This window comes from Raphanus sativus, chromosome 3 (genome assembly GCF_000801105.2).
Source record: "Raphanus sativus cultivar WK10039 chromosome 3, ASM80110v3, whole genome shotgun sequence".
Lineage (NCBI taxonomy): Eukaryota > Viridiplantae > Streptophyta > Magnoliopsida > Brassicales > Brassicaceae > Raphanus > Raphanus sativus.
The window spans coordinates 5,490,781-5,507,706 of NC_079513.1; the positions used below are offsets into that span (position 1 = coordinate 5,490,781).

The 16,926-nt window shown below is 30.9% G+C and overlaps 2 protein-coding genes across 2 annotated transcripts; both read right to left on the reverse strand.

Annotated features, from left to right (window-relative positions):
* Nucleotides 1–232: 232 nt before the first annotated feature.
* On the reverse strand, nt 233–4,247 carry LOC108847850 (MDIS1-interacting receptor like kinase 2). Its single transcript, XM_057006172.1, has 2 exons — nt 1,327–4,247; nt 233–795 (listed from the first exon to the last, which is right to left on the reverse strand). Exons 1-2 carry the CDS (start codon nt 4,127–4,129, stop codon nt 506–508), a joined length of 3,093 nt encoding a protein of 1,030 aa, XP_056862152.1. The 5' UTR covers nt 4,130–4,247; the 3' UTR covers nt 233–505.
* A 9,214-nt stretch (nt 4,248–13,461) lies between these two features.
* Nucleotides 13,462–15,874, reverse strand: LOC130509874 (probable F-box protein At4g22165). Its single transcript, XM_057006173.1, has one exon. It carries the CDS (start codon nt 15,143–15,145, stop codon nt 13,931–13,933), a length of 1,215 nt encoding a protein of 404 aa, XP_056862153.1. The 5' UTR covers nt 15,146–15,874; the 3' UTR covers nt 13,462–13,930.
* Nucleotides 15,875–16,926: the final 1,052 nt, after the last annotated feature.

The following is a 16,926-nucleotide window of genomic DNA, read 5'->3' on the forward strand; positions in this document are numbered from 1 at the left end:
AATATATATTATTTTAAACTAAAATTAGACAACAAGAGTATCACAAAACAAACTTAATAAAAAAAATTAAAAGGTACATTAAGACAAAAATTATGACTTACATTTAAATATTACAAAAACACTAATGGTCTCGTAAATTTGTTCTGAAACTTCCAAAATCTCTAAAATATTGTCCAAACAAATTTTGTCTAACAGAAGATGAAACATTATGAAAATAATTTAGAGAATAATGTGGTATTTTCTTGAATTTTAATATTTAATTCTGCATTATTTACAACCGTGAAGATACAATAATGTATAATGCTAAAAAAAAAGTATAAATAAAAAAAACTATAAAGTATAGTACTCGGCGTAACCAGGTTTTCTCAGCTGAGATCTTTTAGAAAATATATATTTTTAGTTTTTAAATTATAAAAGGGGCATATTTATTAAAATTTGAGTAGGGCTACTATATTTGTTGGACCGGCGCTGGGCATCACTTCTGCTCCAGAGACTCGAAAGAAGTCTAAGCAAATGCAGTGGAGATAGAAAGCATTGTAGGACGAGAATTTGGATCAGAATGTAAACACAAAAGTGCAACCTTCATGACCTCTAGGAGCTCTTCTTTGATCTCCGGTGTTGGTTCTGGTAGTCGGCGGTCGCAAATTCCTTTGAGTGACATAGTATTGTCTAGATGAGTCGATGAAAGAGTTGAAACTAGATCTCCCGGATGCTCTCCTTTGATCACTTCAAGCGTTAGAACTCCGAAACTATACACGTCGCATTTCTCCGTTACTTTCATTGCGTAAGCTAGTTCTGCACATTGAATTTCATAAAACATTAAACACAATATTTTTTATTATTTAATATAAAAAGTAATAATTCATATTCAAGTTTATATGACTTATATAAGCCTACTCAGAAGAAAAATAAATAATATAAGCCTCGAACTAAATCGAAATAGTCTTAAATGAAATTCTTAAACCGAAACCAAGATTGAACCACAATTTATTTCTATCCAAATCGTTTTTTAACTGAAACAAATTCATTTTTGTCACCAAATTAACCAAAGTGCATAAATAATTAACAATTGGAAATATTTAATGACATTTATAGTGGTTTCTTTATGAACGTAAATCCAAACGAATATCGGAGTTAATAAAAAATAACAAACCAATGTACTACAAATCTTGGTTTTATCTGGTCACTGTAAATTTGTAAAATAGAAAACCGACTCACTCCTACAAATCAATTAAGTCATATCATCCTAAACCGACCCGGTTAATTCCGAAACCAAAGAGATCCACTTTAATGTTGAAGAAGGGTTTCAAAAAAGAAGTACAATACCTGGAGCAACGTAACCGTAGGTTCCAGCAACGGCGGACCAATTCGATGAATCCACTTTGAGAAGCTTCGCAGTACCAAAGTCCGAGACCTTCGCTTCGTAATCATCGCCGATAAGAACGTTACCACTGCTAATATCACGGTGCACAATCGGCGGAGACCGATCGTGATGCATATACGACAAGGCATGCGCCACGCCTTTCACCACATTGATCCTCCTCCTCCAACCAAGCTCCTTCGCCTCTTCGTCCCCCGCCAACACTTTCCTCAAACTCCCTCTCTCCATGTACTCGTACACCAGGAAAGCGTTTCGCCGGTTCGAGCAGAATCCGAACAGCTTCACCACGTTCCTGTGACGGATCTCCGTGAGCGCTCTGATCTCGTTCAGGAACTCGTTTCTCACCGTAGGTTTCGAGATCTCTTCGTCCGTTGCCTCGTTGAGCTTCTTAACCGCCACTGTTCTCCCCGTGAGCTTCGCTTTGTACACTTTCCCGTATCCTCCGGTTCCGATTAGGTTCTTCGGATCGAACTCTCCCGTAGCTTTGATGATTTCTTGGTATTTCACTTTCCCGTCGAAGCTAAAGATTGACAGCGTCTCTCCTCCTTCTGTATCCGCTTCCTCTTCGATTTGGGGCTTTCTCTTGCGGAAGCAAACGAATATTCCCGCGCAGACGCCGAGGATTATGATCGCTCCGATGATCGGGACTAGTATGTAGATGAGGAGGTTGTTGTTGTCTTTGTTTGATTTCTTATTCCCTGAGATGGAAGTGTTCGCACATGGCTTTAATTCTTGAGTTGAGTTACCGCCGCATAAGTCTCTGTTGCCTTGGAACGCATCTGGACCCGCGCTTTTAAACGCTGCGTTATCTGGAATCGGACCTGAGAGGTTGTTGTGCGATATGTCCACGTGTGTTAGTGACTTCATTTCGCTGAAGCTTGATGGGATTGGACCTGAGAGGTTGTTGTGTGAGAGGTCGAGTCTCTCTAAGTTCTGCAAGGCGCTGAGCTGCGATGGGATTTCTCCGTCGAGGTTGTTGTGGCTGAGGTCGAGAGTTTGTAGCTGTGAGAGTTTTGTTAGCCCCATGGGGATGTTTTGTTCCAGCTGGTTCCTGCTCAAGTTCATGTAGTAAAGCCTTGGTAAGGAGTCGAGCGTCGCCGGGATTTGGGAGGTGAATCTGTTTGAGGAGAGGTCGAGGTACTGAAGATTGGCTAAGCTTCTGATTCCGGAAGGGATTTTTCCTGAGAGCTGGTTACCGTTGAGTTGGAGTTTGGAGAGACGAGTGAGTTTGCTGATTGACTCTGGCAGCTCCCCGGTGATGTTGTTGGAAGATAGATCGAGCTGGTTTAGCTGTGTCATGTTCCAAATCTCAGGTGGGATTAGTCCGGTGATGTTGTTTTCTGTCGCGATGAAAGCAACTAGCTTTCGACTCTTTTCCCATTTGGGTGAAATCTGTCCGTGGAACTTGTTGTTGCTTAGATCAATGAAGTTGAGATTCGGATACTCTCCGAAAGACACAGAGATGTCTCCGGAGAAGTTGTTCCCTTTGAACCTTGCTCTGATCAAGCTTTTGCAGTTTGTCAAGGTTTTAGGAATGGGACCTGAGAGGAGATTATCATCTAGCGTGAGATTCTCGAGCTTGCCATTTCTACAGATTGTATCAGGCAATACGCCGGTGAAGTTGTTGGTGTCGAGTTGCAGGACGGTCAGCGCTGAGGAGTTAGCGACTCCCGGTGGGATCGGACCTGAGAGCTGGTTATCACGGAGAAACAGCCATTCCAAGTTGGTCAACTTACCAAATGAATTAGGAACAGGACCGGTGAGTCTGTTCTCACTTATCTCCAAATCAATCATCAGTTCCATGTCTCCTAGCTCCTCAGGGATTGAACCAGTAAGCTTGTTCAGGTAAAGATGAAGAATGGCTAGGCTTTTGAGGTTTCCTAAGGTAGAAGGAATCGAACCGGTAAGGTTGTTTGTGTGGAGGCTAAGTGTATCTAAAGCGGTCATCTCACCAATCTCAGGAGGGATTTGACCAGTGAAGTTGTTTTCAAACATGTTGAGAAGTGTTACATTCTTCAACTTTCCAAAAGAGGAAGGGATTTGACCGGTTAGCTGGTTTCTGTCTAAGCATAGCTCAGCGAGGCTGGATAGGTTTCCGAGCTCAGGTGGAACAGGACCAGAGAGAGAATTGATAAAGAGGTAAAGGTTAGCTAAGTTGGTTAGGTTTCCGAAGGAAGAAGGTATTGGTCCGGTCAACAGATTGTCGTACAAGGCTATCTCGTGAAGTTTAGTTAACCGACCGATCTCAGAAGGAATCGAACCATTTAACTTGTTCTCGACAAGATGGAGAGTTTCTAAGTTACTTAATTTGCCAAGCTCAGGTGGGATCTCACCGACTAACTGGTTAATGGACAAATCGAAGTATCTGAGTTTAGAGAAGTCTCCGAACTGAGGAGGGATGGTTCCGGAGAAACGGTTCATGCTGAGATCAACATAAGTGAGGTTCGGGAGAGCAGAGAATGGGAAATCTTGGAAAGTACCTTCGATGTCGGTGTTTGTGAGATTCAACCGTATGATGCTGTTTCGTAGGCAAGAAACACCGTACCAACTGCTACAAAAGCTTGTGTTTGGATTGACCCAAGATGACAGCTTTGAAGAACTTGTCTGGTTTGTGAAAGTTGACTTCCAGTTTAGAAGAGCATTTGCTTCTGAGACTGTTGCAGAAATTGTAAGAGAACAGCTCAAGATTGTGAGAATGATCAAAAGGAATTGAAGATCATCACCACGAGGCTTGTATTTACAAGCCATTTTCTCTCTTATCTCTATTTTTCTTTTGAAATGATATTTCGTGAATTTTTTTTTTCTGGTTTGTGTTCATATAATGCCAAAGTTTTTTTTTATAATCTGCAAGCTCATTTCGTTGAAAGTCATCAGTCAAAAAACTAATTTTTTATACGGCTGAGTTCGTTGACCCTGAGAGCAGCAGCATCTACATGGTATCTAGAGAAGTTTATTTATAAACAAATCATAAGTATAAATGAAGGAAAAAAAACATTTTTTTGTATAAAACCAATCAAATTAATATTTGGGTCTCTTATAAAAAGTTTGGGTCGCTTATAAATTTTTTTTGGATCTCATAAAAAGACAACATCTATATGGTAAAAGTTTCTTTTAAACAATTTGGGTCTCTCAAATTTTTCTCATCTCCTTTTCACTCTCTCTCTCTCTCCTCTTTTCTCTATTTTTCTCATTATTAATTTTTAAAGGATCCATCAAAATAAATAATTACTGGATTCACTCCATAGGATAAATCTATAGATTAAAGGTTTACCCAACAATATGATTTCACTATTTCGTACTCATTCTATATCATTTTAAGTAGATTTTAGAGTTTTCACACAGAGATTAAAAAAATAAAAAATTTATTTAGTTTATCTTGATTATATAAAAATAACATTAAATAAAACTAACCAATGAAAAAAATATATAATATTGTTTTTACAAGCCATTTTCTCTCTTTTGATTTTGAAGTGATATTTAGTGAAATTGAACTTTTTCTGGTTTGTGTTCATATCACATTGCAGGAGGCATTATCTGCTCACTAATATCGTTGACGTGACGGCTTGAGATAGTTGACCTGAGCTGTATAGGCGAATCGGTCATCTCCTTGAATTTCTTTAAAAATAGTTCTTCCGAACATTTTCAGTTTAAAATATTGTGAAATACGTTGGAATAACACTAATCATTTTTTATCATAAAATTGTATTTAGTAATCAAAATGAGCAAAATAGATTATATTAGAGATATTGTTTTTTTATTTTTTTAGAATTAATTAACCTAAACTTAAAGTTTAGATTTTTGAGGAATGGGTGAAGTTTTGAGTTTGAAGATTAGAATTTAGAATTTAAGATTTAGACTATAAAATTTAAAATAATAATTTTGATAATATTAAAGAAAATCAGATTTTCTTGAAAAGAAAATATTTCAAAATAAAAAAGTTCAGAAAATCGAAATAATTTAAAACATCATTTTCAAATTTTCTCCATTTTATTAATATTTATTTATTTTTTATATATTATAATAAATATAATCATCATTACTTCTTTAACTATGTGTTTCGCGTATACGGAAATAGTCATATTATACACATTTATTATCATATATTATTAGTTCAAAAACCATCACAATTCAACTTTATTACTTCAGCTATGATATATCTGTAAAAAATTTCATGAAAGACTGTACAACTAAATTTATCACAACTGAATATATCACTCATAATTTTATCTAAAATTTCAACATTGTTTACACATTATTAGGCTTGATGTGAACCAAAACATATAAGACATATTGAAAAATATAGGGGTGGACGTTCGGGTATCCACTCGGGTTCGGTTCGGATCTATTCGGGTTTCGGGTTTTCGGGGTCAAAGATTTCAGTCCCATTCGGGTATTTTTAAATTTCGGTTCGGGTTCGGTTTGGATCATTTCGGGTTCGGTTCGAGTTCGGATAACCCATTTAAATTATTTTTAAAATTCATTATATACTTTAAACTTCACAAAATCTATAAACAAAATAAATATTACATATAAATTTGCATAACATATGTTAAAATACCAAAACTTAACATATAAATTGGTTTAATTTGAATATTTGGAATGAGAATCAATATATATTTTAAATATTATTGGTGTTTGAGTATACTTTAACTATTTAGACATGTACTTTTCACTATTTGTATATATTTTTCAAGTATTTTGGATAATTTAAAAGTACCATATATTTTTTGGATGCTTTTTAATATACATTAAATCTAAAATTAGTTAATATATATATGTATATTAATCTATTTCGGATATATTCGGGTATCCGAAATATTTCGGTTCGGATCGGGTTCGGATTCGGTTCTTTAAATACTAAAAATTTGAACCCGTTAGGATTTTTTATCAATTTTGGTTCAGATTTGGTACTACTTTTTCGGATCGGATTCGGTTCGGTTCTTCGAGTTTGGTTTTTTTGCCCAGTCCTATTAAAAAAAACATTATTATGTGTTCGGTTTGTTTAAGTTTGGGAATTTTTAAAATAATCATGTTGAACGTTATTATATTGTTTTGGACATTGGCACATTAAAACATAGCGATGTTAATTTTAGTATTATTTGTACACAAATAAATAATATATTCGTTTTTATGTAATAATAATCACCCAAAAAAATAAAATAAATTTGTATAAATATTAATTGACTAAAAAGAAATTGAAATCTATATTTTCATTATCCAAATTATTATTTATTGTGTCACTATGCATAGTTAATAAAAATAGAAAAATACATGATTGATAATATAATAAATAAAAGTAATTATTCATTAAACGTATCATTGGCATTAACCGATCTAACTTTTAATGTAAAGACCGACCGAAAAAATCACGTCGTAAATAATAGTATCAATGTACAAAATATATTTTAATCATTTTTCTGTTGTATTTTTTGTCATAAGAACATTTTGTATTTATTTGAGAGATTGCCTGGCCATTTACTTTCGAAATAAAAGTTCTCATATGCGAAGTTTTATTTGTAAGGAAATTTTCTAAGAAGCACTTCCGCCATCTTATTTTCATGAAAAGCACTTGCTAACTTCTTGTTACTATATTCAACTTCACCAAACGATTTAAGTCATTGTTTTCCATAAATTTAAGAATTAATGAATGCTTATAGTCAAACTCTTTGAAAGTTTGATTTGATAAACTAAAAAACGAACTTAGGTAACCACACATGGCGGGTTTGGAAAAATGTTAAACATTTCGGATTTGAAATTTACTAAACTTAAATTTACCCGTTCATGTACTAGATCGATGATATGGATTTGTAATTTTTATTATGAACAATCGGATTTATCTAATATTGATAGATAAACTCCCACAGATTTAGTCGGTTAGATCTTGGTCCGCTGAACACTCCTAAATTATCAAGACAACGACATGGGATTGGTGGATTACAACAGATCGACAACGATGGTCAATTTTCACTAGAAAAATAGTAATCTTATTTATTTTCATTCAACCATCTTGTTGAAAATAATCCTTATTGGTGATAAGAAATATTTAATATTGTGGTACTTAAACTAAAATTTATTTTTGCATAATTGTATAGTTAATATTGTGAATCAAGAGAAAGGGAAATTATTTTTTTTTTCTTTTTTCATAGATATATACATATATGTAGAAATACAAAACTAGATTTAAAACATCTAGAACATGTTTATGAACATATATAGTGGACATCCATATAACTATTCATAATATTTATATTCAGATGTCCTTTACACAAAATAAGTCTACAGCGCGTATGATGCTGCCTCGTTAGTGAAAAAAACAATGGTTAAAGGAAAAAGTGTGCGCAGCAAAACATAACTTGAAATATCTGATAGAACACAATCTAATATGATGAATTATCTCCTTGGTTTTGGGCTTCAACCGATTCACTTCTCTATGCAGATTTGATACTCCTCATTAGAATTTGAATATCTTGATGATCGTAGGACAAAATGACTTCATACCACTTGGAAATCTAAACTAACATCCATGTCTAACTTTAGGCACCAGTCTAGCTCTGGTAAAATGAAAATATCAAACGATATATCAGACTATATTAGTTATTCTGAAACAGTTTGTACATGTCTCACGATAGCGACCATATTTTGAATTATATAACCTAGAATGACTTGATAATGACTTATTAAGTCTGACTATAAAACAAAATAAAACACGGACGAACCTACCCTAGCATCTCATATTCTTTGCCCATACAGTTCCGGTGAAAATAAAGAGAGAAATTAAATTTAGAAATGAGATATGTACGACAAAGATGGTTGACTTTTAAAGTCCTGCCCAAATTATGGGTTTTACAACTAACTCCATCAATGATATCACATGGACTTTTCAATTTGAATGTTGATTTTTCTTTCTTAGTTCAAGTATTTAACTAGTTATTTAACGTAACGTCGTTATAAATGCTAGAGGTCTTTTTCACTATAATTATTTGTAGATGTGTGAAACCAAGTCTCTTCGTGTAGAAAAAAAAGTCCGTTGAAGAATTTACACAAGACAATTGGAAAAGTCAGTCGATTAAGGCAACAAGGGTTTCAGATTTCTTTCTCTTTCTGAAACCATAACAAGGGTTTAAGATTTACTGCCTAGGACAACGGGAAAAGGTCCAAATGTGTGGTTGTTTTATACATCTATATTATCTATTATATTAAAACAGAAGTCATAATTTATTTCATGTGTGAATTTTTAAATTGGACTATTCACTTACAAATTTTATTAAATGTATTCTACTAAGACTAATAATAATATATAAAATCTTTAAAATAATTTAATCATAATATTTTTTGATATCTTCTCATTTAATATTTATTTTAAAATTCTAACAAATCTGTTTTAAAAGATTTTTACAAGATCTTCATTTTTTGAAATTATATTTAAATAATTTCATTAATTTCGAAATTAGTTTGAAATATTATTATACATTAATAAATTTAGTTATCGTTTATAAAATGAAACATAATTATATGATATTTTATCTATATATCATAATCAATCATATTAAAATAAAATTATTATATTCCGCTAAATATAATAAAATTTATTAAACTGATAAATTTTATATTTAATATATTTTATTTTCGTAAGTATAAAAATATTTATATTCAAAAATAAAATCTAATATGTTGGTAAGATGGGTTAATATTAACAAACTATAAAACACATGTATAAAATTAATATGTATTTTATTAAAGTTATTAATATAAAATATTTATAGCTATTTTAATGATGATATCTTTTTATTTTAATATGATGACAGAATGATTTAATTGAAAACTATATAATACATATCTAAAACTAAAATACTATAATATATTATTTTAAAACAAATAAGCATAAAAATATTTAAAAGGAAATCCAGTTTTGAATAGCGGATCAGAATTTACCGTAAATTTTCAAATATGTTTTCTCATGAATAATTTGTTTACCTAAATGCATATACAATAAGATAATATATAATAACAAATGACAAATACATTTATTTAAAACAAATAAGCATAAAAAATATTTGTAAAAGGAAATCCAGTTTTAAACAATTGATTAATTATTAACATGTAAATTATGAAATTATTGTACTTGAAATAGTTATATAAACATTTAAATATATGATTAACGTTAAAAATATTACCATTTATATTCTAAAACAAATATCATATTTATAAAAATGAAACAAAACCCGCGCGGTTGCGCGGATCAAAATCTAGTTTATATTATTAAAACTGAAGTACAAATTAGTTTTGTTTGGTAGCATGGATAACAATTTTAAAAAAAATTATTTGGAAACATAGATAGCCGTTTAAAAAAAGAAGTTTGTCTCGACACATAAATAGCAGTTTATAATATAGTTTTATTTGAAAACATGAATAACAATATTAAAAAAATATAATGATGTCTGGAAACATGAATAGCAGTATATTAACAAAATAATTAGATTTATGTTATTAAAAAAATTAGAAACCTATTATATTATGATAATTATCTATTTGGACCAGCTTTAATATATACGAAAATTAGCTAATCTAATTACCTAAAAATATTTTTTTGTATAAATAATCATAAAACAAAAATTTAAAATTTATATACATATTTTAAATCAAAATTATAATTTAAAGTTAGTTTATATCAAAAATTGATTCGAAAATTTGCATATATTCAAAAAATTATTTTTAATAAAATATTTTCCAATAACCATTATTAAAAATTGTTTTCTATATATATAGAAAAATACAATACAAAGTCCAATTTCATATACCAACTTAAATTTGGTTTTTTATATTTCATAAAAAGTTTTAAATATAATATATGTGATTATTTATATGATGGTACGTATTAAATAATATTAATTATATGATTACTTATATTATAGTACATATAAAATACGACTAATTATATGATGACACAAATATGATATATATAGGGGTGGACGTTCGGTTTCTATTCGGTTTTGTTTGGGTTTCGGGATCAAAGATTTTAACCTCATTCGGATATTTCTAAATTTTGGTTCAGATTCAGTTTGTTTTTTAGGGTTTGGTTCGGAGTTAGATAACTCATTTAAATTATTTTAAAAATTTAAAATTCATTATAGACTTTAAATTTCTCAAAATCTATAAACAAAATAATATATTACATATACATTTGAATAATATGTCAGAATACCTAAACTTAACATATAAATTGGTTTGAGACAAATATTTGGATATGGAATCAATAATTATTTTAAACATTATTGATCTTTGAGTATACTTTAACTATTTTAGATATTTACTTTTGACTATTTTATATATTTTCATGTATTTAAACCAACTTAAAAGTACCATATATATTATAGATACTTTTATCTAAAATAATTAATATATATAAGTATATAAATCTATTTCATATATATTCGGGTATCCAAATACTTAGGTTCAGACTAGATTGGTTCCAGTTCTCTAAATACCAAAATTTTGAATAATTTAGATGTTTAATGAATTTTCGGTTCGGGTTTGGTACTACTAGGATTGTTCGGTTTTTTGGGTTCGGGTTTTTCTTCATCCCTAATATTGACATGAAAAATAAATATGAATATATTTTACAATCCGCGCGGATCAAAATCTAATCTATACTATTAAATAAGAATCATATTTAAAAATTTTGGATTTGCCATTAATTTTTCATCATATTTACAAGACAATACTGCTTTTTATTATTAGAATTTAAATTAAATAAATTGTCTAGAAATATAAATCAATTCTTAGCAAATATTTAGTAACCAATCACATTGCATCATTTAGTACTGTCTTTTATACAACAAAACCAATCGAAAAATTATTCTCTCTTGTATACCGTAAGCCATTACCTTAACTTACGAACAATAAACCTTATACCACAGTTCCAATATTGTTGGAAGCCAAAATTCTTAATTATACAACCTAAACCATTAAATTTAACAATAAACTATATAAACTCTAAAAATAATAGTTTCTATATACTTACCAAAGATATATGTTACCATACTAAATAAAAAGTATTTATGCACGATTTGTTGTATTTTTTATAGGTTGAATATTATGTTCAAAATAATTACATGATAAAGACTCTACATTGTTTTAATTCTTAATAGGCCAGTCCATTTAATTAACTAATCAAAATGAGTTACAATATTTCAAAATTAATCCACAAGATCACATATAAATAAAATAATTTATCATATAACTAAAAATCAAAATAATAGTCAACCGAAATATAAGAGAAATATTTTATATGAAGCTTATACTATTTAAAATAATCGATTATTTATCTATAAAATTGATTTAGATCTCTAAACTGAAATTTCATGCGCTTTGAAAATGCGAGTCAAAATCTAGTTGACCATTAAAATTGTTAATCAACCATTAATTTATCATCATTTTAGCTAAATCCTGCAAAATTAAAATTTTATAAAAAACATAGTATATACATGTAAGTGTCACCAATGACATTGTTAGTAATTATTCTAGTTAATAAACGGTAAATATAATTGTAGGCTGAGCAGAAAAAAAAAGAATTCTGGTGGAGCTGGCCATTAGCATGGTATCTATACTATTAAAGTACAAGCACATTTGGATTTTTACTTTGTTTACCTTTATTAAAGAGGCTTTCTTTTGTATTCATTAATGACATTTTGGACATTCTGCATTGGTTTCTTTTTTAATTGTTTTTGGTTTGTCATTAACCACCGGTTTCCTAATTCAATTTTGGTATGTGATTATTCCGTGTTTGATACTGCATCATTTTAATATTTTTCCAACCGGACATGTTTGAAACTGCATTGTTTTTTCTCAAACTATTTAATGGTTTGGTTTTAAACCGCTTTTTTCCTAAATTAATCCCAACTATCTAATAAAAATTATTTATAAAATAAAAATTGTTTATTGGTTCAACCAGTGGTTCAACCGGTAACTGGATTTCGATTTTAGTAGTTTTTATTGGATTTTTAAATTTTGTTTTTTTTTTTCAAACCTGAACTGAATTTATCTTTGATCAACCGGTAATCCGTTCAACCGCAGGTCTCAATCGAATTTCAAAACACCGATCAAAACTATAAAACTGTTATATTGATTTATATTTAAAATATCTAATTCAAAATTAAAAACCTAAAAATACATGTATAATATACTTTTACCGAACATAAATCTGGATATAAAATACATATATGAGACGGATTATATAAATACATATACAAGACGGATTATATAAATGTGATTATATAAAATTTTCACCAAACATAAACCCGCGCTTTGAAAGCGCGGATCAAAATCTAGTAAGTATGATTAAAATACAAAACTAAAGTTATTTTAAAAATTTATTTATCTATTAATAATAAAGGGATATCTGTTTAGGAGATATATCCCCTGGCTCCTGATTTTACTCCGAGTTGTTAAAAAAATGAACTTATAGTTAAACTTAGAAGAGGTGTACCTTTGTGGGAACTTTTTGATGACTTAGGAGGTGAAACGATTGAGTAATTTGACTTCATTGATCCACGACATATGTTAAGGTGTTTGAAGATGAGGTATATTAACGATTGACTTAGAATGTGCAAATCACTTTATATGCTATCTATCTAGTGGTTAAGCAATTATTTCACGAGCGTATCAAGCAGAACAATTGTCATTTGATATGAGAGGTGAAGGCTCCATTGTTACCAAACACGTTTTTGAGAGGTGGAGGCTCCATTGTTACCAAACACGTTTTTAAACATACTAAACTTGCTGACGTTTTGACTGAGGGTCCAGGAGCTGCTAGTTTCAGCAATTTCTTTCCAAGTTGGGAGTTCTTGATCTTAACTCTCCAACTTAACAACTTAAGAGGAGGTTACAGATATATTTACATCCTTTTAAGTTTACCTAGATTCTATGTATTATTTACTACAGTATGTATATATACTTTGGTTGATTGACCTTAGTGAATACAAGAAAACCTTCGTACTCTTATAGGATTCTTGACAGACTTCACTCTTGGAATTCCCAATATTTGTGATCGTCCATATTTTTAGTTTTTATCACATCCAGAAGATGGTCAAAATTTACATCAATGGGAAGCCATTCTAAGGACACATGACAAATAGCTAATGCGTGAACCCGTAGTGGAATGACATCCGAATAGCACATGACAAATAGTTTAGCTGTTGCTTAAGGTATTCAATTAGGAGGAGCGGTGAACTTCACAACAGGAATCTAGACTCACGTTGGCAAAAATCATGGTTTCAGCCTTTGCTTGGTTTGGTGAAGATTAGTAGCTGGGAGACATAGACAACTCAATAGTGGCTGGTCCGTAAACAAAACAAAACCAAAGTCAACTAGCATTATGAGTGGTTTCTTGTGATGACAACTTTGCAGAACCAAATAGAGTAGGGAGCCTGAAATAGTTTGGGAGATTCGTTGGCAAGAAACATAGTTGAGATAATCGCTAGATAGAGTAATAAACAACATATTTATAAAAAAAAAACATATTATTGAAGAGTAGAACATAGCAAAGATCAGTCACGCTTGCCTAAAACTTGGTAAGAACCATCTAGCTCTAGAGAATTGAACTGAAGAACAGTCATATTTGTGCAACAGCTCTGTTTTCTGTGTCTCGAGATTAAAAAGAAAGATGCCATGTACGTCCTTTCCATGAGTATCACTGAAGTAGACGGAATTTTTAATGAATCCATCAGTGTCATTGGCGAGAACTGTGATGCCTTGATCCAAAAGCATTGACTCGTCGCCCAAAGAATAAATCCGATTATGTTTCTTCAGGAATCCTGATGAATAGAATTTGAAAACCCGGAAGGACCAGGTTTCAGACCTCGATTTCCACAGTTTCTCAACCTTGAGGACTTCCCCTGTTGCTGTGACAACAAGTTTGGTAGCAACAATGCTCCAGGAATTACTTCGTTGACGAAGTTGGATACCTAACCGAAATCTTTCCACAGCAACCCCACACTGAAAGGTTTCTTGTGGAAATTCTCGGGAGGAAAATTCGAAGATTCTGAACTGACCAAATAAGCTTAAGAAGTAAAGCTTGGAGTCCTTATAAACCATGTCACAGCAGCTCGAGGTATCAGGAATTTGATTCCAAGAGGTATCTCCTTTTCTAGAGTAAACTACGCACAATCCACGCAGTTCCCATAACACAACATATTCTCTGGTTTCCTCATCAATCCAAAGCACTGGAGATCGTCGACGAATACCTTTGTACTCCTTTCCGTTGTGACTCGTAATGCGAAACACATCATCATCCAAGGTTCGCTCAATCTTTGTCACTCCATGCTGTGCCTCCACAGGAGGTAGATCGATCCTCTCATGGGTGAAGAGATTCACAATGTAGAGATTATGCATACGATTGGACATCAAGAGCCAGCTTCTGTAGGTCTCTATACAAAAACTCTTTGCAAATTCCAGACAGAGATCTTTTGTTCTGTAAAGTTTATCTTTTTCCTCGGGATTGAACAACGTGCACGGATTGTTGTCGTTGTTGTTGTTGTTGTCCTCCGGGAAGAGAATCAGCCAATGGATCTGATTTCTGGGCACACATTGTCTGGAAGCAGAGTGCCAAGACGGACATACCGATTTTGCTCGTTGGAAATTAACAAAACTGAGGCGTTTGAAAACAGAAATCAAGAGATCTAGAGGAAGCTCGGACCAGGATTTGGGTGTATCTCTTGGTCTGAGACGCTCAAGAGAATTAGGGTTATGCTTCTCCTCTGTCTCCATATCGAGACCTTTGAAACGTTTTCTTTTACCTTCACAATTTCTGTTTATATACAACCTGGAATGCTTTGATTAAAAAAAATATATATATACAACTTGGAATGCTTTACTTTTGACGACGCGTCCGGCTTTATTTATAGGCTACATCTAGGCTTCATCAGCCCAGCTTATTCATCTTGGACAACCGTTTTTTTAAAACTCGATCCGAATTCGCGGTTTAACCAATAAATCCGGTGTTCCAAGATAAATTTGGTTTGGATTTTGTTAAAAGTCAATATTTAGAAACATAATAAACTCCAAATCCACTAAAACTCGGAACCCGGTTACCAATTGAACCAATAAATAAAATTTCACTTATTATTTTTAAAGTTTTTACTTGAAAAAATGAAGTAAACAATGATACACAGAACTAAAATTAGTTGATTTGATTTGGTGTTAGTTTATTTTCGTTATAAATAAAAATATTTATGATGTTTTATTTTTGGTTTATTTTAGATTTAAAGTCTAATTTTTCTATTTATATTAAACATTTACGAATTTTTAAGTTTGATATTTTTTGCTAGATGTCATAACTCTTAATTTGTTATATTTTTTATATATCCTAAACATTTTTTTTGATATTTTATATGTCAAATAAAAATAAAATATAAAAGCTAAAGTTAAGTATTTTCTAAATATCTAAATTATAATTTTATGTTTTCTAAAACATTTAGAAAATATTTAAATTTAGCTTTTATATATTTATTTTTATAGCTAATATATTATTATATAATAAAACATTAAAACTAATTTATTTATTAACTCGCCTTTCATCTACGGTTGATCTGATTATCCGGTAGTCTAAAATGTTATCTGATTCGGTGTCCGGATCAAGCTTAAAAACATTGGGGACAACCATAAAAATAGAAAAAAAACAATGAGAAAAACGTTTACAGGTTTCAAAGGTTGTGCGGAAATACTTTCTTTGGTTCTGCATTATATAAATAAATAAAAACGTTTGCTGGTTTCTAGGAGTATGTTGCATCTTTCTATTTCCGCTCGTAATGTGTGTGATCTCATCTATTTTTGTATTATTCTTTTTTGGGCACAGATTTTATAGATAAATAATTACTTTTAGAAAAGTATTTTCCCACTATTTTTATCTCTTTCGAAAGTATTTGTGTTATAAAATTAATTTGAAAACCCAAAGATGCCCTCGTTTTGTTTAGGAAAAGGATAATTTATACTCAATTAAAAAATAAAAACTACATTTCGTTAACGGTATAACTGGTGCGGTTGCGGATATGACTGCGTACGTTTGCCAACATAATCTCACATATATAATTGTTAATTATAAACTTTTAAGAATATAAATAATCTAAGAATAATAATCTAATATGAAAGTTTTACTAGGTTATAATGAATGCAATTTTTTGTATAAATATAAATAAAATAATTCATTAATTTGATTAATTTTATATTAAAAAAATAAAATGTTAAAGTCATTAACCTTTAAAAACACTACTTATCAAAATTTTATAAAACATATTGATTTTGTAAATAAGAGTTTTCTAAAACTATTCTTACGGTTTTAAAACGAAAGTCCATATCTGATTTTAGTTAAATTATCGTTAGATACATCATGTTTTAATTAATAAAATCGGAGATTTAAATTTTTTATCGCATCATATTTTAACGAATGCTTTACTTTTGACGACGCGTCCGGCTTTATATGGGCTTCATTGGGCTCAGCCTATTCTTTTCAGACAACCAGTGTTTTGAAATTCGATCTAAATCCGCGATTT

Coding starts and splice junctions, on each gene's coding strand:
- LOC130509874 (XM_057006173.1), bottom strand. CDS start 15,145: ATGGAGACAGAGGAGAAGCATAACCCTAATTCTCTTGAGCGTCTCAGA.
- LOC108847850 (XM_057006172.1), bottom strand. CDS start 4,129: ATGGCTTGTAAATACAAGCCTCGTGGTGATGATCTTCAATTCCTTTTG. Junction 796..1,326: donor CTACGGTTACGTTGCTCCAG/GTATTGTACTTC, acceptor TTCAATGTGCAG/AACTAGCTTACGCAATGAAA.